Source organism: Rattus norvegicus, chromosome 2, assembly GCF_021556685.1.
Source record: "Rattus norvegicus strain SHRSP/BbbUtx chromosome 2, alternate assembly SHRSP_T2T, whole genome shotgun sequence".
Classification (NCBI taxonomy): Eukaryota; Metazoa; Chordata; class Mammalia; order Rodentia; family Muridae; genus Rattus; species Rattus norvegicus.
Window position 1 is genome coordinate 33,066,197 of NC_141535.1, and position 24,853 is coordinate 33,091,049.

A 24,853-nucleotide genomic window follows, 5' to 3' on the forward strand; every position below is an offset into this window, starting at 1 on the left:
ATGCCCATGAGTTAAGATCTTTTGCTCTAATAATCAAGGTTCTGTGGACTTATGTCTATGTCTCTCTGTGCCCAGGCACTAACATTTTCTCTGTACTAATAGATCAGTCCTAAAAAAAAAAAAAAAATGACTTCCCTTTCAAACCTCTTTTCCCTGGGTAATTAGCATTCATTATAATTCAGGAACACACCTGCAGTTAATAAAAGTTTGAACTGAAAACAACCTTATAAAATTTCTTACATTATATAATAAAAAATTGTTTTTGAAATTTTTTATTGCATTTCTTTTTTTTTTTTTTTTTTGTATGCAGCAAGGGCTTTGGCTCCATGCCTGCACATACATGTCAGAGGCAGACTCTCAAGACAGTCTCTTCTTCCTTCCATGCCCCCCCCAGAGCTTGAACTCATATCGTTGGACTTGGCATCTCATCTGACCAAATTCTGTTTGTTTTTTTAATTCATCTGGATTGGGTGGTAGCAACGACAGCTGAAGTTTTAAACAAACAAACAAAAGTATGATACTATATTTCACCAATGAGAAATTACCTGTGTGATATTTTTAGAAGACATAATAGCTTGATTATAGAATATGCGGCCAAAGTGGTCCCGGTCTGGAAAGGTGTCTGCTTGCCGAGGTAAGTTGGCCCCTCCTGAGTCAACTGAAGAAGGAAAATGAGAAAGGTGAGCATGGACAAACGGTCACAGCGCTGGTCACAGAAGCCTGCCCCCTCTCTTCCATGCCTTCTAGAATCTCAGATATCCCAACTCAACCAAAAGGTTTCCTCTTAGACTGAAGGCTTCCCAACCATTGTTCAAAGCTGCATAAGAACAGCTCAGGACACTGCCCCCTAAAGAGCAGCAAAAGACCAACAAACGCCATGAACTTGCCAGTGGAACTGAAAACACATCTTCCTAGATCAACACAAAAACCATTAAAGGATTCGTGGATGATTTGTATGTTGCTTTCTTGCGCTGTTTCTGTTGTTTCTTATTTGTTTGGGCATTGTTTACTTACTTATTTATTTATTTGAGCGGTTTAGCTGTGTGGCTCAAACTATGATCCTCCTGCACCGGCTTCCTAAATATTGAGTAGTTTTACTACAGACCGTAGTGAGGTACAACAGGGCCTGGCACCACTTGGGGTGATGACGCATTGGTGAAGCCAATTTGGGCTACCTGCAGAGACGTCTGTCTCAAATCAAAGCTCATTGCGTCATAGCCGTGAGACTGAAGATGAGACCGAAGGTTGCTTCCAGGACATCCTAAGCACCTCCAACTTCCCTTCGCCATGAAATAAACAATAGTAGCCATTTCAGAGAGCTTTCAGGAGGACGTGAAACTGTGTATGTAAAAAGTCAGCATCTACTCTCAGTGCGCAGAACAAACATTGAAAAGAAAACTTAGGGGCTGGAAAGATGGCTCAGAGGTTAAAAGCACTGTCTGCTCTTTCAGAGGTCATGAGTTCAATTCCCAGCAATCACATGGTGGCTCACAACCATCTATAATGAGATCTGGTGCCCTCTTCTGGCCTCCATGTGTACATGCAGGTGAAACGCTGTATACATAATAAATACATCTTTAAGAAAAGAAAACTTAGAGCTGGATGTGGTGGTGTCTTTAATCCTAGCACTTGGGAGGCAGAGGCCTGAGGATCTGTCAGCCTGCAAGTAGTTTCCTTTTCTATTTTCTATGTGTGCAAAGAAATTTACCTTATGAGTCAACCAGGCAAATTCACTTTCCGGGAATAAAAAATATAGAAAACCTGTATTACGACCTGCTCAAATGCTTACACATTTGTAAAGGACTAGCGTGTAATATGTGTGAGAGTTTTAGCAAACTAAGCCGGTAGCCAGAAGGTGCCAATTCTAAATTGCTCTGCTTTTAGATTCTGTTCAAAACAGCCTTTAATGAAAATATATTTAACTTTCAAATGAAGATTGACCCTCTGGAAATTCGCTGCAGCTTAAATTACAATCTACTCAAATTATGTAATGCTCAAGTATTTAACACAGTGCCTGACTCTCAAGAGATCAATAAATATTCGCTATTTTTAAGAGCTTGAATTAATTATAGTTAACAGAAAAATCGCTAAGCTGTTAATGTACCAGTGTGGTACAATGGACAGTCCTTAGTAACTTTTCACAGCAGCTCCTAGCAAATACCAAATTTCTTTCTAACTGCAGGATTTTCAAACACCCAGTAACAATGGCATCCACACAGCCTTCCACACAGCTTTCCATTTCACCAGCTAGAACAGGTCACAGCGCACTTGTGACTTGCCCAGATAGATGCATGGGAGCCTGTTCTGCAGTGCGATCTCTTGTGCCCGAACGTGCTTTTTCACCGTCACTGGGTAGTAGGTGCCTCCTTTGACGGTGGCATCGTTAGCCACAATCATGCATTCTACTCTGAAAGGCAGAAATTCCATTGAAAGAGACTATGAGACTTCTGCAAAATTAAATTTTTATACGACACGCAATATAGCTTTCAACTTTAGCGCACACCACTACTGCCAATTACCAGTTGACAGCTCGTGCTAGAAAACTAAGCTGTCGTTACTCATGGTTCAGATCCATTTATCTGAAAGAAAATGATTACCTTCAACAAGATTATGCACTCATATTTGATTTTTAAAGAGCCATTAGTCCTCCTGAGACACTAATCTAAGCCACGACTCAGTATGGTTCTTCTTTTATTTTAAATAAATCTGGGTGTTTTGCCAGTACCACATGGAAAAACACTCCTTTACTTTGTTCTTTTCTTTTTCCCAGGTGTGTTTGGTTTTATCCTAGCTCTGTCGGACATCGGGCCTCTGGTTTCTATTGCCACTGCCAGCCTTAATATGAGGGGAGGTGCCTAGTCTTATTGCTATTGCCATGTTTGGTTGATATCCCTGGGAGGAAGAAGGGATTATGTGTGTGTGTGTATGGGGGGGGGGAACTAGGATGATAGGAGGGAGGGGCAATTGCATTCAGGATGTAATAGATGAGAGGATAAATTAATAAAAATATAGTAATACCAGTGATCATGATTTTATAAAAGTTAGAAAATATAATGGTTTTTTTTGTTCAAACACATCCAACAGTATCAAATATGATTTTATAGTGAGTATAAATATATACTATATATATATGAAAAATAACTTTTTAATATTTTTATTAAAAAATATATTTTTTTAAATCCTACATTTGGGGGAACTCTAAGTTGGACCCAGAAACTCTGGGTAAATTTTACTTTTCTCCCTTCAATTTGTGGTCTCTACCTCTCCACAGACGAGCTTAATACACTTGTGGGACACTCAGGTCTCAGAGAGCACTAAGCTTCCATGCTCCAGACACCCCATTCTAGCAACTCTTCCTGCCCTCACGACTGAGCACAGGGGGACACTCACCCAGACACTCGCCCAATGCCTGTGATGATGCCACCTGCAGGGACTTCCTCCTCGCCATATAACTTGTAACCTGCGAACTGGGAGAATTCCAGAAAGGGAGACCTGCGAAGAAGAAAGGATGTCGTCTAAATTAAATATCTGGATTTAACATGTTACACACAACGATGGGACGATCTTTTCAACAGGGCAACATTTCAAAAATGTATGTTACATATAAAAATCCACAAAAAGATTTCTAGAACACTGGACAAGTATCTCATAGGAATTTATGTGGTGTAGCCATGTTACAGGTTACCATAAAATACTGGAGACTTATTGTTAAAACACTCCACAAATGTGTATATTACCACAGAAAGGGAACAAATGGTAATAACATTTACCATGTACCTGGCTCTCTTCCAAGGGCTTCATAAACACTAACTCATTCGCTAAAGAGGAAACCAAAAGCCAGCCTCTAGTCTAAGGTTCCACAGGTAGAAAATGCCAGATCTGGGACATCCAGAAGCAATCTATTCAGAGGTCCCAGGCTTGTACTATCTACCCTCCATTTACATGTGTGTTCAAGACACCATGGAGGAAAAGGAGTTCTAGAATGCTAGGTTTGGTATGATTGTATTTTGTTTTCTTTTTCTAATGTAGGTTCCTGATCTATATCTGCATAAACGAGTGTGTGCTGGGGGCTGTGAGATGGCTCAGCAGGTAGAAGCATTTGCATACAGGCCTGACAACCTGAGTTTGATCCCTGGATCATGTAAGATAGCAGAGGATGAGCGACTCCTGAAAGCTGTCCTCTGACTGTCCCATGTGCCTTGACACACCTGCCCCTGGGCTTACGCACCCTCTCATCCAAACATAAGAAAAAGATACAGCCCATTTGGTAGAGTTCTCACCTGGCATGCACGGAGCCCTGGGTTCAATGCCCTGCGCCATGAAAAACAGATATGGTGGTACATGCCTGTCATCCCATCCCCAGGGAGACAGAGGAGGGAGGATCAGAAGTTCAAGGCTGGGCTGGGACTGTAGGTCAGCGACAGAGCTATGGCTCAGGTTGGATGAAGCCCTAGGTTTAATCACTAATACTTCCAAAATGTCTGTGTGTGTGTGTGTGTGTGTGTGTGTGTGTGTGTGTGTGTGTGTGTGTGTATTCAAGGTCATCCTCAGCTATACAATGATTCTGATGTCAGCTACATGAGACCCTATCTCCATACACAAGCCCTCGAATCCACCTACCTTTTCGCTTGTTTGCCATGACCCATCCTTCAGATCTACCAGGTCTCTGCTGTCTAACGCCCTCCCCACCACCACCCTATTGCACACAGTTCACTTCCAGCACAGCAGCTAGAAGAGCAGAACCCTTATGTAAAATAGTCATGTGTCACGCTTCATGACATGATCCAGACAGTAGGAGCTATGGGCGACTCTGTCGCTCGCAGAAATAACGAAGTATACCAACACAATATAGTCTGTGGGCCCAACACCATAAATGACATCACGCAGCACGTGTCAGAAATGCAGTGAGTCCTGTCTATTCATACTGTGGTTCCCTTGTTCTCTGAAAAGCCAGAACCAATAGCCTTATGGGCCCCCCCAGAACCAGAGCCCAGACCCTACCGTTCTCCCCTACACAGCCTTCGACTCAACTACTCCAGCTTCCTGGGGCTGCTCAGACATACCCAGCTTCTCTCTAGGCAGAGCTTTTGATTGGTTGTTTCTCTTTCCCACTTCATTCTGGTCTATTTTACAATTCGGATGTCTACTGCTTCCTTTCTACCTCCCTCCGACCTAACGGGCCTCAGTAGAGCAGAGACATCTGTCATCTCATCCCCTGAAACTGCCCCAATTCATTGCCTGCAAGTGTCTGACACACAGCAGGCTCTCAATCAATGTGTGGTGTTCTTTGAACTCTCTATGTCATGGTTTGAATATGCTTGGCCCAGGGAGTAGCACTATCTGGACGTGTGGACTGTGGGTGTGGGCTTTAACACCTTAACTGCCTTAGCAGCCTTCAGATGAAGATGTAGAACTCTCAGCTCCTCCTGCACCATGCCTGCCTGGACGCTGCCATGCTCCCGCCTTGATGATAATGGACTGAACCTCTGAACCTGTAAGCCAGCCCCAATTAAATGCTGTCCTTTATAAGACTTGCATTGGTCATAGTGTCTGTTCACAGCAGTAAAACCCTAACTAAGACACTATAGGAACCCGAATTTAGAACCATTTGTTGATGGAACTGTCTGGTGACACAGAAGACACGCTGAGGTAGAAAGCAGTGGACCAACCCTGGGTCTATGAGGTTGTCGATTCGGTCTCTGGGTAACAGTTTTCCTCTTGATGTGTGTCGCGCCCGGGCTTTCTCACTCCCTCCTACAATAAAAGCATAGTTAGATTAGAGCAGATGGACTGGAGACAGGCTGCCACCTCACCGAATGCTAGCAACACAAACATGGCACTTTACAAAGGGTTCAGTGGGACAGGTGGTAGTGGCACACTCCTTTAATCCCAGTACTGGGAGGCTAGGAGGCTGGGAGGCGGAAGCAGGCAGATCTCAGAGTTTGAAGCCTGCCTGCTCTACAGAGCAAGTACCAGGACAGCCAAGGCTACAAAGGAAAAATCCTATCTGGAAAAACAAACAAACAAAGGAACAAACGAATGAATGAAAAATAAAAAAGGTTCAGTGTACCATGCAAGGAAAAGCTAATTAGTTTTTAATCCCTAGATGTACCAGATGCCAGTTTTCTGCAGTAAATAAACTGATTATTTTTACTGGCATGTGCTTACACACACACACACACACACACACACACACACACACACACACACACACCCCAATCTATCCCTGATCCTAGAGGATATATCATACATGTTCTGAACTCACTGTCTAAAGAAAGGGCATGCTATTTTTTGTTAGAACTCACACACTGCCTCACTGCCCTGCATGTACCAAATACTACCACAAGATCATGCCCCACACTGTACCTGAGAACAATCCTATTTTTCATTTGGAGCAGATCAAAGCCTAGCTTTGGAAATTCTCTCTGTGCTGGACATGTGCAAACTTGCCTAGAGGGGCCATTAGGTCAGCAGTGGGGAGATGAAATCCTGCCACAGTGGTTAGCAGGTCCCTTTGGTCATACCTTGACGCAGGGATGGTCTGTCTGCCTCATGACAGGGGTGCCGGGAGCACCCCATTGCCACTCAGGACAAGCAGAACACACTCAGCCATGGGGGTCCTCAGTCCATGTTTATCAGGTGAAAAGAGCAGAATCTGGGACAACTGTTGTGGTTCCCAGTCATTTGAGTACCGCTGGCAGTTAAAAATAGGGATCCCAGTTCACACTTGCCCTCATGGGCCAGGCAGGAAGGGGAGGGCAGAGCCTGGATGGGCGGAACCGGTTTGGTTCTGAGTGAGTGCGGAGAGGCTGGAAGAAGGCCTTCTCCAGGAGATTGAGGCATGGCTATTTATGAAGAAGTTTCCCCCCCATGGCGAGCGACCCTTGCCTGCCAATCTTCATTATTTGATGGCTAATGTGAATGCATACCCCCTACTCAGGGTGAACCAGGGATTAAATACTGGTCCTGGAAGGAGTGCCCAGGAAGGGACGCTCATTGGCCAAAGAACTCGGGGCTTCATTAGCATGGAGAACTCCAGGTTTTTATGCTGTGTGACTGATTACTATGGTCCTCTCAGTGAAGTGTCGTGGATAAATGCCCAGAGCAGGTAGTTTGGCAGGAGCTGAGCCCACGCCTACCATATGCAATTCTGAGATTCACAGGGTTAGGGCTCACTCAGGCTTACCAGTTCTGTCTGGTGGTACGGTCCACTTTCCCATTTCCTGTGGTTCCCAACCCTGCCCAAATCTTGACAAAATTACACTAACCAAAGAGCAGTGCAGAAGCCAATGAGGCTTCTCGACACCAAGCCTTACCACCCAGCCTGCAGGCCAAGACATCTGTGACTTGAATGACGTGTGTCCCTCCCTCCCCAACCCACATTAAGCAAGCCAGAGCTACAGAGTGGGAAAAATGCCAAATGCTTATTTTTACTACTGCCCCAAATTATTAATTAAAATTAATTAATATATGTATTTATTTGGTTTTTTTTCAAGGCAGGAACTCTCTGTGTATCAGCCTTGGAACTAACTATGTAGACCAGGCTGGCTTCAAACTCACAGATCTACCTGCTTCTCCCTACCGAGTGCTGGGATTAAAGATGGATACCACCATGCCCAGCTCCTAAATTTATCTCAGCACAGCCGCCTTCGTCTAATAAAGTGGTTGACGATTTAAAAACAGCCATTTCTTTGTTGATTTACATAAGAAATTATGTTCGTGCCTATGTCAAACAAACTTTGAATATGTTCTCATTGTTCAAATCAGGGATCTTGGCTGCAAGAGGAATTTTTTCTTCTTCTGAAGAGGTACACAGAAAACTCCTAAGAGTAATTCTACATTAGCTACCAAGAACATTATATCACACATTATTTCTTCTTTCAAAATGAGTTAGTTGCAAGACAGTGTGATTAAAATTGCTTTTTCTCTTCTCCCAACTACTGTCCAAGTTCCTAATGAGGTGTTTAGGGGCAGTGGGAGAGGGATGCAGGAGTTCCAAAGAGCAGAAATTCAAGGAGATGCTCTCTCGATTCTGGGGTTGGTCCATGGGTCAAAACACTTCCAGACACATACTTTAATGTAGCTTATTGTATGCTAATTAACTTCAATACTTAAAAACAAAGAGGCCTGCCAGTGTGGTTTTTAAATAAAGTAAAGAAAGCAAGGCTTGGGCAAAGGTCTTTGGAGACTTGGGTGACATGGGTGCTCCTAAAGGGGCTAGTGGTCGAGGAGCCAAAAGCAGGACTTGGATGACAAAGAGAGGGTAGTGGGAAGGATACGAGAGAGTATCACTCCTTCTCAGCTCTCACTCTCCCTCTCTCTCCTTCTCTCTCTCTCATCTGGCTCAGTCTCTTACATCAGCTGATAATAAAGAGCCAAAGGGTGAGTTATCCCCAATGCAGACTTGATGAGCACAGAATGAAGCTCCTGTGTGTGCGTGTGTGTGTGTGTGTGTGTGTGTGTGTGTGTGTGTGTGTGTACGTATGTGTGAGTGTGTGTGCCTATGTGTGAGTGTGTGCATGTGTGAGTATGTGAGTGTGTGTGCATGAATGTGCATGTGTGTGTGTGTGTGAATGTGTGTGCATGTGCACGCTCATTTTAATTTTTGAGGCAGGGTCTCATACAGCTTGGCAAGCCTCCAATTTGCTACAGAGCCATGGCTACCCATGAATCCTCCTGCTTCTACTTCCTGTGTTAGCATTACAGACATATCCCTCTGTGTCCAGCTCCTCTATAGAGAACTGACTCCGTGACAGCACAACAGAGCCGCTTAGCCTTCCAAAGACGGCTCTTAAATTTTTATGTTAGCTAGATGAGGCAGTTTACACCTGCAGTCCCAATACCTCAGAAGCTGAAGCAGAAGGATTGATCCAGACACAGCCTGAGCTATAGAGTAAGACTCCATTCTAATAGAAATGAACAAACACTCATTCCCACAGACTTTGTGCTGGACAAACTCATTTCCCTCGTGGCCAATTGTTCTAAGCTCTTATGTGTAATTCATCAAGTCACCCTGACTCTAAGATTTGCATTATGTTCACACGACAGCATTCCTGAAACCAGGAAACATTTTACAGCAGGATTCCAGCTTCTTTCCAGGGGTCAGACAGGACCCGCTGTCTGCTTCTACACGCACTGACTAGTGTCTCAGTGTTGTCACTTCCCACAGGACACTCACTGCAGGATAACATGAGTAGAATTTCCCTTCCGATTTAAAATGCCTTAAAAAAAAAAAAAACATACAAGAGCCCCCTGCCTCAACCACCAAAACCAGATGATTAATGCCATAAAGATATTGCTTGGGATTAAAAATATAAAGATAAAACAGGATGAAAACAAAGCACTTCTAAATTTATCAAAACACTCAGAGCCCTTCGATGAGTGTGGCTTAATCAGAATACTTGGTTCTGGGTATTATGAAAGCACCACAGGGGTCATCAATTCTCTGTCTACAGAATGACAGTCACTGCCACCCTCCGTGTTCAACAGGTTAAAAATGAGGAGGATCAAACACAGTAAAGCCACAGAAGAAACCTGTGCACAGGAGAAATGGAATGTGGTCAGAGGTGAGGAAATGGGAAGGAGGCCAAGAGTCACCTAATACCCAATCTTGCATTTGTCATGTTCTTGCTAATGAAAAATGTCAAGGAGTACCTAAGAAACATCCACAAACATCTGCCCGTCTGAAAACTACATCAGAAACTGCATTAATTTCAAAGTCGGAAGTCAGGCTCAGAGATGGCTCAGTGGTTAAGACCACCGGCTGCTCTTCCAAAGGACCCGGGTTTAATTCCCAGCACCCGCATGGTAACTCATAACTGTCTGTCATTCCAGTTTCAGGGGATCTGACACCCTCACGCAGACATACATGCAGGTAGAATATCAATGTGTACAAATAAAAATAAACTTTTCATTAAAAAGTCAGAAATCGGGATATAAAGTGAACAAATAAATCAATGAATGGACAGGAAAAAAACAGAAGTCTTAGTTCTATAATGACGAGGAAAAATTTAAAAGAGGAGAGCAAGTAATATTTCCTACTTCTTTATCAAGTTACCGGCTACAGCACTACAGAGCCAAACTACAGAAGACATGTCCAGACCGAGGTTTGCAAAACCCTTAAACGGTTCAAAAGCTTACAACTTGCTACTAAAGCGACTGCAGACCTGTCCAAAAGCATGCTAAAAATGTACGTTTAGAGCAATAATTTATGGGTGAGGTTTGTTTTTTTTTTTTTTTTGATACTTTTTTATTTTCCAATTTCCTTTAAGAATATTTTAGGGGGCTGGAGAGATGGCTCAGTGGTTAAGAGCACTGGCTGCTCTTCCAGAGGACCCAGGTTCCATTCCCAGCATTCCACATGGCGGCTCACAACTGTCTGTAATTCCAATTCCAGAGGATCTGATACCCTCACACAGACATGGATACAGACAAACGACTATCAGTGTTCTAAAAAACAAATAAACTAATGGGGAGATGGCTCAGAAGAGCACTGGCTGCTCTTCCCGAGGTGCTGAGTTCGATTCCCAGGAGCCACATGGTGGCTCAGAGGCCTGTATAATAAGATATGGTGCCCTCTTCTGGCCTGCAGGCTTATATGCAGGCAGAATGCTGTATGCATAATAAATAAAATAAATCTTTTTTAAAAGTATTTTAATATGGCTTAATAATTAATACAAATTAATATGTGCTGATATAATGCCCACTATAATTCTAGTGGCAGAACAATTCTGGACAAAACCATGAGGGTCAACAACATCCTACCTCTCCTCTGCTTCAGGCCTGCTCAGTCCTCTCCTGCTGGAGACCAACTTCCCCTGCAGCTGACAAGAACCCACCACCCTCAGCAGGTCCACATCACAGGACTTGGGTTCCCCCTTGACTCAAAGCCATTTGTCCTAATGACCCCAGAAACCCACACTGAGGATGGGTGTAGTCATGGGGTCACCTCTTCAGACAGCATTAGGTTTTTAATTTGGCAAGCATGTGGGTTCTTTTTCTAGAGGCAGTGTATTAATCTGCATCTTTGTTTAGTCTTTTGTGGGGGTGGAGAGGTGACTATGCCAAGGCATACATACCACCACTGAGCCATAAACCCAGACCCTGTAAAGGCATTGCCTTCTAAAGGGCCAGCCAACCTTTCAACATTGTAACATGACACATCGTCTACAAAATAATGAGAACATGAGAATTGTGTTATCAAAAAAAAAAAAAAACCCAACTCATTTTTAAAGTAAGTTTATGGTTTTGTAATGGCTTACTCTCATGGCTGTCTTTGGCACCAGAGGGTTACGGTTTGCTCATTTCCATAGCACTTCAAGAGTGTAAATTACAGCCGTGTTTCCGAAGGAGACTTAACTCATTTAGGCTCTCGACAGAGCAGAGTCTTACTAACTTCTACTTTCAGTCCCCTTTTACTAACTCTGTATATAATCTATTAATTTAAAAGAAAATGGAAACGTATATTTAAAGTAGTTGTAATTCACACTGATCCCTAAATTTAAGTACAAGACTTAGATAAGAACTAGAAACTGAAAGTTTATTAGAAGAATTAAACAATGTAGCTGTTAGAATGCTGACCTCATTCCCAGTAACATATAAACCAGGCATGATGTGCACGGCTATAATCTCAGCACCTGGGAGGTGAGATCAGGGGGATCAGAAGCCCAAGGTCGTCCTTGACTTCACAGAGAGAATTCCAGTCTAGGCACCTGATCGCACCCGTGATCGCACAGTGATGGCACATGCCTTTAATCCCAGCACTCAAAAGGCAGAAAAAGAGGATCTCTGAGTTCAAGGCCAGCCTGGTCTACAGAGTGAGTTCCCGGACAGCCAAGGCTACACAGAGAAACCTTGTCTCAAAAAACCAAGACACGTAATCTCAAAGTTAAACAAATTTAACCAAAGTGCTTAGTAACAGAACAGACACCTGGAACATCTCTCGATACCTTTTCCTGGCTCAACATGGCAGTTCTTCCTTCCCTAACACAGAACAGAATGGAATAAACAACTTTAATGGCTGCTGTGTTCACCGGCCACGCATCAGTTACTTTTCCTGAAAAAACTCCTGAAAGAAAACAAATTCAGATGATTTTTTTTTTTTTTATATTTTTACTTCTCTAATCACTTCAACAGATGAAAGCGGTCTTCCAGGCATAGTAATACCTAAGATTGCAACAGTATTCTCAGAGCACAGGTTATGGACAAAACAGAACCTGCCTGTGAGGACATTGGGGGGAGTATTTTTTAATGAGGACTATAACATTCACATTGCTCCTTCTAAGGTAGGTGCCTGTAATACACTAAGAATCTTACTTTGTAGCTGCAAGTAGTAGCCCATGACTGTATTCACACTGTTTGGGAGAGTAAAGCAAGAGGATCATGAGTTCAAGGCCAGCCTGGGGTACATATCAAGCTGTAAGACAGACAGACAGACAGACAGACAGACACACTTACCCAGTCTTACATACTGGGCTCGTTCATGAAGTTGATTCACTAAAGCTTTCATCTGCTCATAGTTCTCCTGAAACAGAAGCACAGAGGGATGTTCTAAGTCATTATCCTTTAACCAAAAAGTCAAGAAACACATCAAGGGGGCTGGAAAGAGGGCCAGCTCTTTAGAGCACCTATGTGCTCTGTTCCCAGCACCCCCAGAGCAGCTCATAACATCCTGTAACTCCGGGAGATCTGATGCCCTCTTCTGGCCTCAGTGGCCTCTTAAGAGCTCGGGGCACATAAATTTATTCAGACACAAATGCATACACATAAAAATAGTATGTAAGTATTTTCTGAAAGGCTGAGTGTGTGGCCAGAGGTGGAGAACTTGCCTACCACAGGTAAAGTCCTGGGTGCAACCCCATACTGCAAAAAAGGAAAGAAAAATAGAGGCACCTATGCCATCTCTATGTGACCTCCACATGAGGCCATCACCACGCCCACCCATGTGCCCACTCCAAATTGGTACACTCCATCCTGCAGAGAGATTACTTCCTGCCCATGTGTTCAGCTCTTCTTTAGGACCTCCGGTCCCTCTGAGCCACCTCTTCAAGGCTGAGCCCTGTTTTTAAGTCCTAACCATGTTTCTTTCGTTTCATTGTTGTTCTGACCACTCCTTTCTCCTTTAGATACCTACCACATTCAACTGATATATTAAAATCAGGCACACACACACACACTCTCTCTCTCACACACACACACACACACACACACTTACACAACCCCCCCACACTCACACTCACACACACACTCACAAACACATACACACTACACACCACATACCACACACACCACACACACACTCTCACACACACACACACCACACACACACCACAAACACACACACTCACACACACAACTCACACACACAACACACTCACACACAGACCACACAACACACACCACATAACCCACAACACACACCACACACACTCTCACACACCACACATACTCTCTCACACACACACAGACCATACCACATACACACACAGACCACACCACATACACACACACCACACACACTCACACATACCACACACACCACAAACACACACCACACACACTCACACATCACATACACACACCCCACACACCACACACACACACATCCTTTTTTGCTTTTGAAACAATGCTTTTCAGTATAGCCCTGGAACTTGCTATATAGACCAGGCTAGCCTGGAACTCAGAAATCAACCTGCCTTTGTCTCCCAAGTGCAGTGATTAAAGGCATGTACCACCAGGGAGGGTGTTTCGTTATTGTAGTAGTTGCTGTTTAGGTCAGGAGGGCGGGCAGCATCTCACTTAGCCCACGCTGGCCTATACTCAGTATGTAGCTGAGAATGACTGTGAACTTTGGACCCTTCAGCAGCTACCTACCACCCAAGTGTAGGAATCACAGGTGTGCACCACCACAGCACACCTTTCACAACACACTTTTTAAGGGTCACAAGTTGGCTGGCTGTTTTTATCCACCCTGTGTTTCGTGCCATACTATCATCAGTCACTATCCTGAGATTCCAACCCAATACAGAACATTCCACTATTCAGTGGGGAGGGAGGGCGGGAGGAGAAACTGGGCAGAGGTGGGTGAAGCAGGAGAATCCAGTTTAAGGTCATCGTTAACTACACAGTTTGAAGTGGACCTGAGCCATAGGAGAGCCTGTGTCAACACAACAAAAGTAACAGTAAGAACAAAACTCTATGCTTGCACGGCTTAGATATCTTCTGAGTGGCCTGGTGTACTCAGAGCCTGCTGGGAACTTAACTCTAGAAGCTGTCTGGAACACTGTCTCCCGCCTGACTCCTACCAGAAGCTCTGCTATTATTAAACCCATGAGACGGTCAAGCCGCTGCCTGAAGCGAATCCCCAGAGCATGTCTGCTCCACCAGTCGCCAAAGGGTGGCATTAGACCAGTGTAAATTGAAATGCATGAAGTCACACACTGCTGCCTTTCAGAAGCTCCGAGGGAGGAACCATCTAAAAACAAGGGCTGTGTCTACCACTGTCCAGAACTGTCCTGGACTGCTGCCATCTGAGAGAGCCCTGGCACAGGGGTGGGACAAGCCTCATGTGCACAAACCAGACAGTGGCAGACAGGGGTTGCAGGAGGTGCAGCCAAAGGCCATCTCCATATCTGTCCCCGAAACTCACTTCTCAAAGATCTCATCATAACCTCAGGCTGCAGCCACCAGAGTGCAGTTCAGGGACAGATGCAGCAGCCCGACCTCAGTCCCTGGGCAAGCTGACAGGGTTCCTGTTCACCCCTCAACATGCCGCTAGGTGGAAAGAAAAGAGCTGGTGTCACTGCTGAGGTACAGACACACTTTGCTTTAGCTATATACCTAAGGTCCATTCTATTTCTTTTTTTTCCATTTATTTACTTCAGTTTATTTTCATTTTATTTATTTATTGACTCATTCATTCATTCATTCATTCATTCATTCTCTTTCTCCCTCCCTCCCTCCTTCTCTCTTTCCACTGTTAGGCGGTAAACTTTGATGGCAAACAGCTTTATACACTGAACCACCTTGCTGGACCCCGTGGGGCACTATTAACATTTTTAGGCTCACTGAAGGGTTAAAACCACCCAATTAATGCTTACATATTTAAAAAAAAAAAGCCTTTAATCCTAAGGTTTCTTTCTCAAGAGGAGAGGGGAACAGAGAAAGGTGTGTCAACAGCCATTTATAATTAGATGGGAGAAATAGTTCCGAGTTCTGTTGCACAGCGGGGTGATGACAGATAAAAAGCACTGTATTGCATATTTCAAAAAGTGCTAGAAGATGAAATTTAATATCTTCCACCACAAAGAAATTGTAAATATTAGGCTAGCTATAAGAGGGTGTAAGCCCATAATCCCAGCACTCCAGAGGCAGAAGCAGAAGAATAGCGAGTTCAAGGCCAGTCAGGGTTACATAGTAACACTTTGTCCCAAACAAGCAAACTGAAACAATAAAGTAGCTTATCAGAGAGATAAAAAGTTAACTGATGAGAAGAAGGCTTCCTGTAAGTCAGAAAAGGCTGTCACTGAGCTGGCAAGCCCTCTTCAATAACCCAGTGGCTGAAATCCCACTTTCCCTCTCTGCCAACATCAAGAGCAATATCTGTAGTCCAACACTCAGAGTTTAAAGAAGTTCTAGAAAGTTTTGGAAGCTTCATCCAAACTGTCAATCCTTGCCCCAACTTCAGTCTATGTTTAAAGACACCCTGGAAACATCCGCTGCTGGAAAAAAATGGGCCTTTGGTGTTTCCAAGTTTAGGGTTGAATACGTCCCCATGTTCAACGAAAGGAACATCATGCTGCTGAAACCCACACACCGAGTAACTCCGTAAGGTGCGCGCACACAGAAGAACAATCCACCGTCGGTCTGAAACTGAAGAGCTGGGGCAGTGAGACGGCTCAGAGGGTGAAGTACTTGCTGACAAGCCAAGTTCAATCCCCAGTACTACACAGAGGAGAAAAGCAAGAACGGACTCTACAAGGTTGCGTGTGCGCGCGCGCACACACACACACTCTCACACACACACACACCCCAAACATAAAGAACAGTAATAATATATTGAAGTTGATAAAGACAAAGGAAAAAAGGATTTTTCCAGCCACCGCCATATGTAACATTATTTCTCCAGTAAGCATCCATAGCAACACTCCCTCGCCCTCAAGGGCTATGTCCCAGGACATCCCACAGATGCCTAAGACTTTGGCAGTACTGGATGTTCCCCTACAAACAGACATATGAGAAAGTTTCATCTTTTAAGTTAGGAACAGTAAGACAATCACAGCAATAAATTATAACCATGTGACATGCACTATTTTAAACTTTTTAAATTTAGCATTTTATTTACTCTCTGAGAATGTCACATATTGTCATATATTATCATATGGACTTTGATCATATTTATCCCACCTCCATCTACTTCTCCCAGACCCTGAACATGCCTGCCTCCCAAGTTCCTGTCCTCTTTTTATTTATTTTTATTTTCGTATAACCCACAGAGTCTTCCAGTATTCGTGTGGGTGTAGGGGCTGTGAAGGCAATTCTTGGACTACAGTTGGACGTACAGTTATTTAAACTGGGGAGTTACTTCTTGGAATCTTTGACTCAGTGGTTTCGGGCATCGGGAGACTATATATAGGTGGTAAAAACTAAAGAAGGCGCATCAGTGGGCCGCAGGGAATGATGGGACTCACTCCTGCCTAGTCCCACTTAGTCGACAGTACTGGAGGAGCAAAAGAAGAGGTGCGTCTGCGTGATGGCACCGTCAGGGTCCCACGGGCAGTTTCAGTGCCCCTGTACTTTGTCCGATTGCCCATGACTTTGATGGAGAGCCTTAGATACAACAGTAAAGACTAGCGCAGCCCGAACACTGCCAACGTTGCTTCCTTCTTTTTAATTTGTATTTTTGTTTTCAAATTCTGTAGTTTATTTAACTTGAAGAAAAACAACCACAAGTAGCAAATTCTGTGCTGGCTTCCAGAAGACCAAACAATTCATCTTTAACATTGCTAACTACACTCCAAAATGAAGTCGGCAGACATCATTACAAAGTATTTACAAAAGAATCTATCCCTTCCTTCTTAAAGAAGGTTTGGAAACAGTATCTTACCCCGGAGCCCACGCCAGCCACCTGATTCTCCTGCCTCTGCTTTCTGACAGCTGGAATTACAGCTGCGCATCACACCTGGGCATTCTCAATTATTTTGCAGGAAATCCTAGAATTTCCACAGGCCCAAAGATGAGAACTATTACTGCGTACCACTCACCTGTGAATTTCACCAAATAGCCCATTAGTGTGGCTTCCCCCTCTGCCAGACTTGGTTCTACAGTTTCATCAGTTTAAACAGGATTCACACAGTAAGATCTCAATCAATCAACGTGTTTCTTTCCTCTCTTCCTACATCACTGAGAATGCTCTGCTTGTAGGTCTTTCCACTAAAGCATCCTCACTGGTCCTTCAGCCTGCTCTTCTTCCTGTGGAGAACTGGAAGCCAGTGAGACAGATCCTCATGTACCAGTGTGGGGTGTTGTTGTTTTTTTTAATTGTTTGCCCCATCAAATAGAAATTTAACTGACCGCCCCACTCCACACAACACACACACCTGTATTGTAACTCCTGAAGACAGTCCCTCTCCCTCTCCCTCTCCCTCCCCCTCCCCCTCTCTCTCTCCCTCTTGCTCTCTCTCTCCCTCTCCCTCCCACGGCTGATAAGAATAGTTCACAACATACAGGGAAACCAAGTGCCCTCTGTCAGAGTACCACAGGCCCAAGGTACAATCTCGGTAGCAACATGCTGCCCAATCTAGAGTACAGTCAATCCAAACCAGAGCTAGCTAGACTCCAGACCAGTGGTTCTCAACCTGTGGGTCACTATCCCTTTGAGGGTGGACTGACCCTTTCACAGAGGTCACCTAAGACCATTGGAAAACACATTTACATTAAAATTCATAACAGTAGCAAAACTACAGTTATGAAGTAGCAGTGAAAATAATTTGACAGTTGAGGTTCACCACAGCATGAGGAAATGTATTAAAAGTGGTAGGAAGGTTGAGAGCCAAGACTGGAGATCTTTACCCTAGTTAAGCCAGCCTTTTGTTAAGAAACAGGGAAAAGGGCCAAGCATAGTGGCACATGGCCCGAATGGGATGTTGAGGCAAGATAGGGAACTCAAGGCCGGCCTGAGCTACATCATGAAAACTTGCCTGGAAAAACAAAAAAGCTATGTTTAAAAAATAATGAAAAATCTTTCTTTGCCAAGGTCTTCTGAAGCGCCCTGTGGTGGTGGTGGTGGTGGTGGTGGTAGTGGTGGTGGTGGTGGTGGTGGTGGTGGTGGTGGTGGTGGTGGTGGACATGAATGCAGGAAGAACACTGCTCTCTGTGAGGAAAACAGGGCAGAGAGCATGCGGAGGCTGTGTCACAGAGCATTATGTAATCTCGACACCATCTCTTACCCCTGTTAGGCCACTATTCTCTCCCTTTATGGGTGTGTTTGCATCAGAGTTGCTGCTCACAAGGGGAGGTCCCACAAGGGGAGGGTACTACGTTAATTCTTTTACATTTATCTGTTTATTTATTTTGTGTAAGATGCATATAAGGACACACATCATGTGAATGCCTGGGGCCCTTGGTGATCAGAAGGTGTCAGATCTCCCAGAACTAGAGTTATGGCTGGCTGTGAACCACCATATTGGTACTGGAATCTGGATCTGGGCCCTCTACAAGACCAGCAAGTGCTCTTATTCACTGAGCATCTCTCCAGCCTTCTGTTGTTCCAAGGCAGGATCTTGAAGACTCCAGACTGTTCTGAACTCATCATGTGGTCACTGCAAGCCACTGATCCTGACCCTCTTGCCCCAACTTTCCTAAGGGGTGGGGTTAGAAGTGCTCACTACCATGCACAGCCTAAGATTTCTATGTATTCAATTTTTTTTTTGTTAGCAATTTTTTTTTAAATTTCTTATTACTGGGGCAGGGCATGGCAGACATACAGAGCCAGATTCTTCAATCTTTATGTGGGTTCTAGGTTCAAAGGCAAGTCTCAGGCCTGTAGAGCAAGTGCCTTTACAAACTGAGCAATATTGCTGGCCCCCAAATATTAAGTACACATACTAATGGGTTTTGTTGTATTTCATACATGCAATGTACTTCCATACACACACAATGTATTTCATACACACACAATGTATTTCATACACACACAACGTATTTCATACACAATGTATTTCATACACACACAACGTATTTCATGCACATACACAATGTATTTCATACACATACATGATGTATTTCATACACATACACATCCACAATGTATGTCATACACACACAACGTATTTCATACACAATGTATTTCATACACATACACAATGTATTTCATACAGATACAAAATGTATTTCATACAGACACACAATGTATTTCATACAGATACACAATGTATTTCATATACATACACAATGAATTTCATACACATACACGATGTATTTTCATATACACACACAATATATTTTGATCCTGTTCCCTCCCATCTTATCCACCTGCTAGTCTCTCCCCTGCTCCCACTAATGAATGCCCTCCCTCTTCCCTAACAGTCCTCTGTCCTTGCGTAGTTCAGTGGCTTATTGCTTGTGTGTTGTTTTGTAACCCAATGGGCCTCATCAGAGTTTTTACAGTCGCACAGGTTAAGGATTCACTGACTGAGCATGGACACTTTGCCAGGCTACGCCACTGAGGAAAATCTCTCCCTGTGGCTTTTTCATAGTCATATGGGATGACCTTTTCTCCCACCTCTCCCTTCCTTCCTCCCTTGAAAACCTTTCCCTATCCCCCCCACATCATATGTGCTATCTACTCCCCCTACCCCCACCTTAAAAAATCCATCCCCGCCCCCATGGGTCCCTTTGTAGTTTAGTCCTGGGCTCTACACATATCAGTCCCACATTAATGCACACATATAAAAACAGAAACTAGGGTCTGAATAAATGAAATAAATAAACTGTCTTCAGAGCCCGAGCCTTCTCATGTAATATGGTATTTTCCAGTTCCATCCAATTTCCTGCAAGTCTCACAATTTCACTTTTACTTATAGCTGGATAAAACTCCACTGTGATTGTGAACTGTATTTACATTTCCCACTCATCTGATGGTGACCTAGGCTAATCCTATTTCCCTGCTATTGTGAATAGAACAACAGTGACATGGATGTGCAAATATCTCAGTAGTGGGTTAGGGAGGCCCTTGGGTATAGGGCATGTGGGACCGCACTAACAGACACTTAAGAACTGGTGACGAGACCCCAGATCTGAGATAGTAGGAGTCGTGTTGCCCATTCCCTGCCCCTGTGCCTGTTCTGAGACCATCAACCGAGAGGACCAGGGGTCCTTAGTCATGTAGCATAGCCCCTGGGACTCTTCTCCATGGTAATGATGTATCTAGACAGCCTTAGCCTTCAGCCAATGACTTTCCCTTCCTGCATTTTCTCACACCCTTCCCCCAAAAGGTATAGAATCCCTGGTTCTCCCCAAAGAGTGTCTGCATCTGCATCACCCCGACAAAGAAATAGGAACAAGCTAAGATGGTCTCAGAGAGCTGCTTCATTAAAGACTGCCACAGAGGAGGCCTTCTCCTAAACGAGCCATGACACTAAGACTCCTGAAGAAGGCATTTTTTCTTTTCCTGGCCCTCTAGTACTTGGCATTTGTTCCCAGTAGGACAAGATCCTGTTTGTCTTGGGCTCCATTTTCCCCTTCTGGCCTGGTGTACAGCGGCCCCAGGGGGGGACACAGACCTTGGACCCCTATTCCTGACTTCTCCTCAGGGCAGGTGTACCCTTGGCACCAAAAGAGTCCAAGAGGAAACCTTGGACCCACAGCATTTGTCCCAGAACCTACTCTCCCCTTCTGGTGTAGCATGTAGTAACATCTGACACCCCAAAGGGAAACTCAGGCTGCGAACCCCACCATCTCCTCTCTGAGCAGGTGATTTGTTGGCACCCGGACACTGTCAGCCGGCAAAGAGAGTAAGAACGAGGGAATCACAACTAACCTGGGTACCACAACCACAACTAACCTGGGTCTATGCCCAGGAGAGGTATAGGTAGGTCATACGGAAGTTCTCATTTTAGGTTTTGAGAAACCCACAGTGATTTCACAGCCCACCAACAATAATTAAGGTCTCCCCTTTCCACCCAAGCTCACTGGTATAGTTTGCGTTGGCGTTCTTGACACTAGCCATTCTGTCAAGATAAGAAAGGCTTGCAAAGCATTTTTTATTTTCATTTCCTCATAGCTAAGGGCATTGAATATTTTAAAAAAATATTTACTGGCTATATATCTTTCTTCTTTTGAAAACTCTGTCCAATCTTTAGTCCAAATCGTAGCATTGTCTATTCCCATGCTTACCACCGAGGCAGGCTGGGCCAGCCTCTTGTCCACACACACTCTCTTCATCTTCTCAGGGTTTGAATCCCAACTGTATTTCAGGTGACAACATGCCTCATAAAAACTTGACAGCACCTAACTTCCTTTGGCCGTGAGGGTGTTACTAATTTTAACCAATGAAATAGAAACTAGAGTTGTCAGTTCTAACTTCTACCAAGGCTCTTTTAAAAGTCACACCGGGGCTAGAGAGATATCTAGTGAGTAAAACATTCCTCTTGCAAGAATAAGAGCCTGAGTTCAATCCCCCAAAGCCTTGTAAAAAAAGTCCAGGCATGATGGTGTGCACTTTTGACTCCAGTGCAGGCAAGTGGGGAACAGGCGAGACTCCAGGGGCTCACCAGCCAGCTAGCCTAGCCTAACTGGCAAGCTTCTGGACAATAAGAAGTCATTTGAAAGTGGGAATACGCAGTGACTGAGAAATATTGAGGAAGGAAACCTGAAGTTGACCCCTGGTCTCCCTGTGCACCTGGGTTGTGTGAACACAGACACAGACACACAGGCACACAGACACACAGACACAGGCACATGCAGTTAAAGTTTGCATGTAAGGCAGCTGCTTTGTCTGTTTATCTTTCTTCTACTTTGGAACTCAGTGTTTGAGCAGCTATCCCAAATCCCTCCTCCAGGTTCCACTGTGAGCAATCTGGGCCTCCCTATCTCTAGCAGTTCATATTGACAGTATCTGAAGTACCTAGAGAAGGAGCCCAAGCATGAGGGTGAGGAATTTCCTCGACAAGCTTCGTCTCTGGGCATGCCTGTATGGGAGACTTTAGAGGAGGCTCATTGAGGGGGAAGACAGCTGGAAATGTGGCCTTCACCACTTCACAGGCAGTTCATGGGCTAAAAAAAAGGCAGAGGCTTTAAAGGGATTGAATGTTCCAGAATGTCCCATGCCCTCACAACCTTCCATATGGGCATGACATAAAGCAACCCCCTGTAGCCAATGCCCCTTCAGGCAGACTGATGCCTCACACAGAACTGCTACGACAAACCCACAGAACCAGGATCCAAGACAAATATTTGTTCATTTGGCCTTGAGGGCTGGGATCCCCTGAAACATGTTACCGGCTGAATACATAGTGAGTCGACCTTGAGGAGAGAAAGAGCAGCAACAGCTAGGTTTCTCTGAGGTACACTCTATTTATGAACGGGGAAGGCCTGAAGGCTTATTTCTTCTTGGATATGTTCAGTCAAACCCATGGCCAGTGGCCTTTATGTGCTATCTTCAAACAGGAAGACCCTTGAAGCAGCTCAGCTCTCTAACAGGCCTGGTCCCTCTTCAGCCGCTTGGGGCATTCAGACTTCGTTTTCTGACCTCTGGTCGGAACCTGTGCTCTGGAGTCTTAGACTGCTGGGGATGCTCAAAGCAATGATCACACATTCCATCTCATTCTTGGTAAAGTCAACGCATGCTTTCCTCCGAACTATGGGGATGCACGCTCGACAGAGGCGGTGGCAAAGGCCAAAGGCTAGGGTTTCCTGCCTTTTCTTATTGGTACTGCCTACCCGAAAAATGCTGGAAGTTGAAAATACTAGAAGTTCTCTGGGATCTCAGCTGTGATCCATAATGGCTTTGGCACAGGCAGTGGTGCACAGGGCTCCGGCGGAAGTAGAGCCAACGGTTCCCGAGGACATAACATGTCTCAGACACTGTCCTAAATAGTCAACATGATGCACTGCCACTTCCCAGCACTGTCAGGGTGATTGCTAACATTTTAGCATCTTCCCTCCAGAGCATATGCTGTGTCAGCATCAGCACATAGGACACACTAGGTTGTTTTTGCTTCACACCAGAGTGGCTTCCTGGCTCTATCAATAACTGGTGCGTACACACACACACACACACACACACACAGACACACACACACAAGACTAGGGCTTAACAAATACACCTTAGAGAAAGAAGTAATCCTCAGGATCATTCTAACTTCTAAACTGTTTCAAAAACAGCAGTTCAGGGAGCTGGAGAGATGGCTCAGTGGTTAAGAGCACTGACTGCTCTTCCAGAGGTCCTGAGTTCAATTCCCAGCAACCACATGGTGGCTCACAACCCTCTGTAATGGGATCAGATGCCCTCTTCTGGCCTGCAGGCATACATATAAGCAGAACATTGTACATAATAAATAAATCTTTAAAACAAAACACTGTATATGTAATAAGTAAATCTTTAAAGCAAAACAAATGAAACTCAGCAGTTCAGGGCCAAATTAACAGTTTGAACCTGCTGTCAGCAAGACAGAGGGCTGGGCATAGGGCACAGTAGCAAAATGTCTATAATCCCAGCACACAGGGCTGAGGCAGGAGAATGGTAGGTCTGAAAGATACTGAATCGAGAAAAGGCTACTCAGTCAGTAGGAAGGCTCTGCTCACTTTTGTCCTTGCCTGAATACAGCACAGTGTGGTGCCAATGGAGACAGCATCCTCTCAGTTCCCAGTTCCTGCTCCCAAACTGGAGGGAAAACAGACGCTCTGAGTTGGAGAGATGCTTCGGGAGCTAAGAGTACTGGCTGCTCTTCTAGAAGGTCTGAGTTCAATTCCCAGTACCCACAGGATAGATCACAAGGATCTATAATTCTAGTCCCAGGGGATTCAATGTTACCTTCTGGCCTCCTCTGAAACCAGGTACCTAAAATAAAAATTAGAGAGAGGGGGGGGGGGGGGGCGAGAGAGAGAGAGAGAGAGAGAGAGAATAGGTAGATAGAAGGTTAGATGATAAAGATAGATATTAAAATAAAGTTTGGTTTTTTTTTTTTTAAAAAGCAGACTGTCTTTATAATGTCTTAGGCTACATGAATGAAACCAGGAGCTCTTCTCAAGAAAGCATCAAAGGAAGACTAGACCACACATTAAAGGTAGAAAGTCACTATTTAGCATACCTGAAACCCTGGGCTTGATGGGGAGGAAGGGGGAGAGGAAAGGGAAAGGGTTGGGAGGGGAGGGGAGCAGAAGGAAACCAAGACTCAAACTGCCTGGGACAAGTCTTTGGGATATGAAGACGTTGAAGGAAGGCTGTGCATCGGGAGGGGGCTGAAAAGCTGCATAGAAGCCCAGGTAAGGTGTGCACTGAGAAAAGACCTGAGGGGATCATTCCAAAACACAAAGCCGACCAAACACTTAGGGAGTCAGGGAAAAGTCTGAAAAGATAGAAGCGATGGCTATGCTTCCAAATGTGCAGTTGCCAACAATAAAACCCACAGAGTGCCCACAGGAGCCAGAAGACAGCTCACACAGGAAATAATGTGACAGAAAGTGTCCCCAAGAACATGCAACCATCAGACCCTGTAAACAGTCTCAAGAGCCAAAGAAGAACGGGAAGACAACATGAGACCAACTACAGAGATGAAAGCTACGAAAAGGCAGGCAGGCGGGATGGGCAGAAAGAGCCTAAGACTCAGAGGACCAGGATGTGTGCTGCAAAGAT

At 44.6% G+C, this 24,853-nt stretch overlaps 1 protein-coding gene across 2 annotated transcripts in view; it reads right to left on the bottom strand.

Annotated features, from left to right (window-relative positions):
- The window catches only part of Mccc2 (methylcrotonyl-CoA carboxylase subunit 2), a 70,910-nt gene that overhangs the window by 41,193 nt on the left and 4,864 nt on the right, over nt 1-24,853 (bottom strand). For both annotated transcript variants that reach the window (XM_087625867.1, NM_001012177.1), the window contains 5 exon segments: nt 12,457-12,523; nt 5,670-5,754; nt 3,391-3,492; nt 2,280-2,407; nt 546-658 (listed from right to left, as the gene is read on the bottom strand). In XM_087625867.1, coding sequence (XP_087481993.1) covers nt 546-658; nt 2,280-2,407; nt 3,391-3,492; nt 5,670-5,754; nt 12,457-12,523 — 495 coding nt within the window.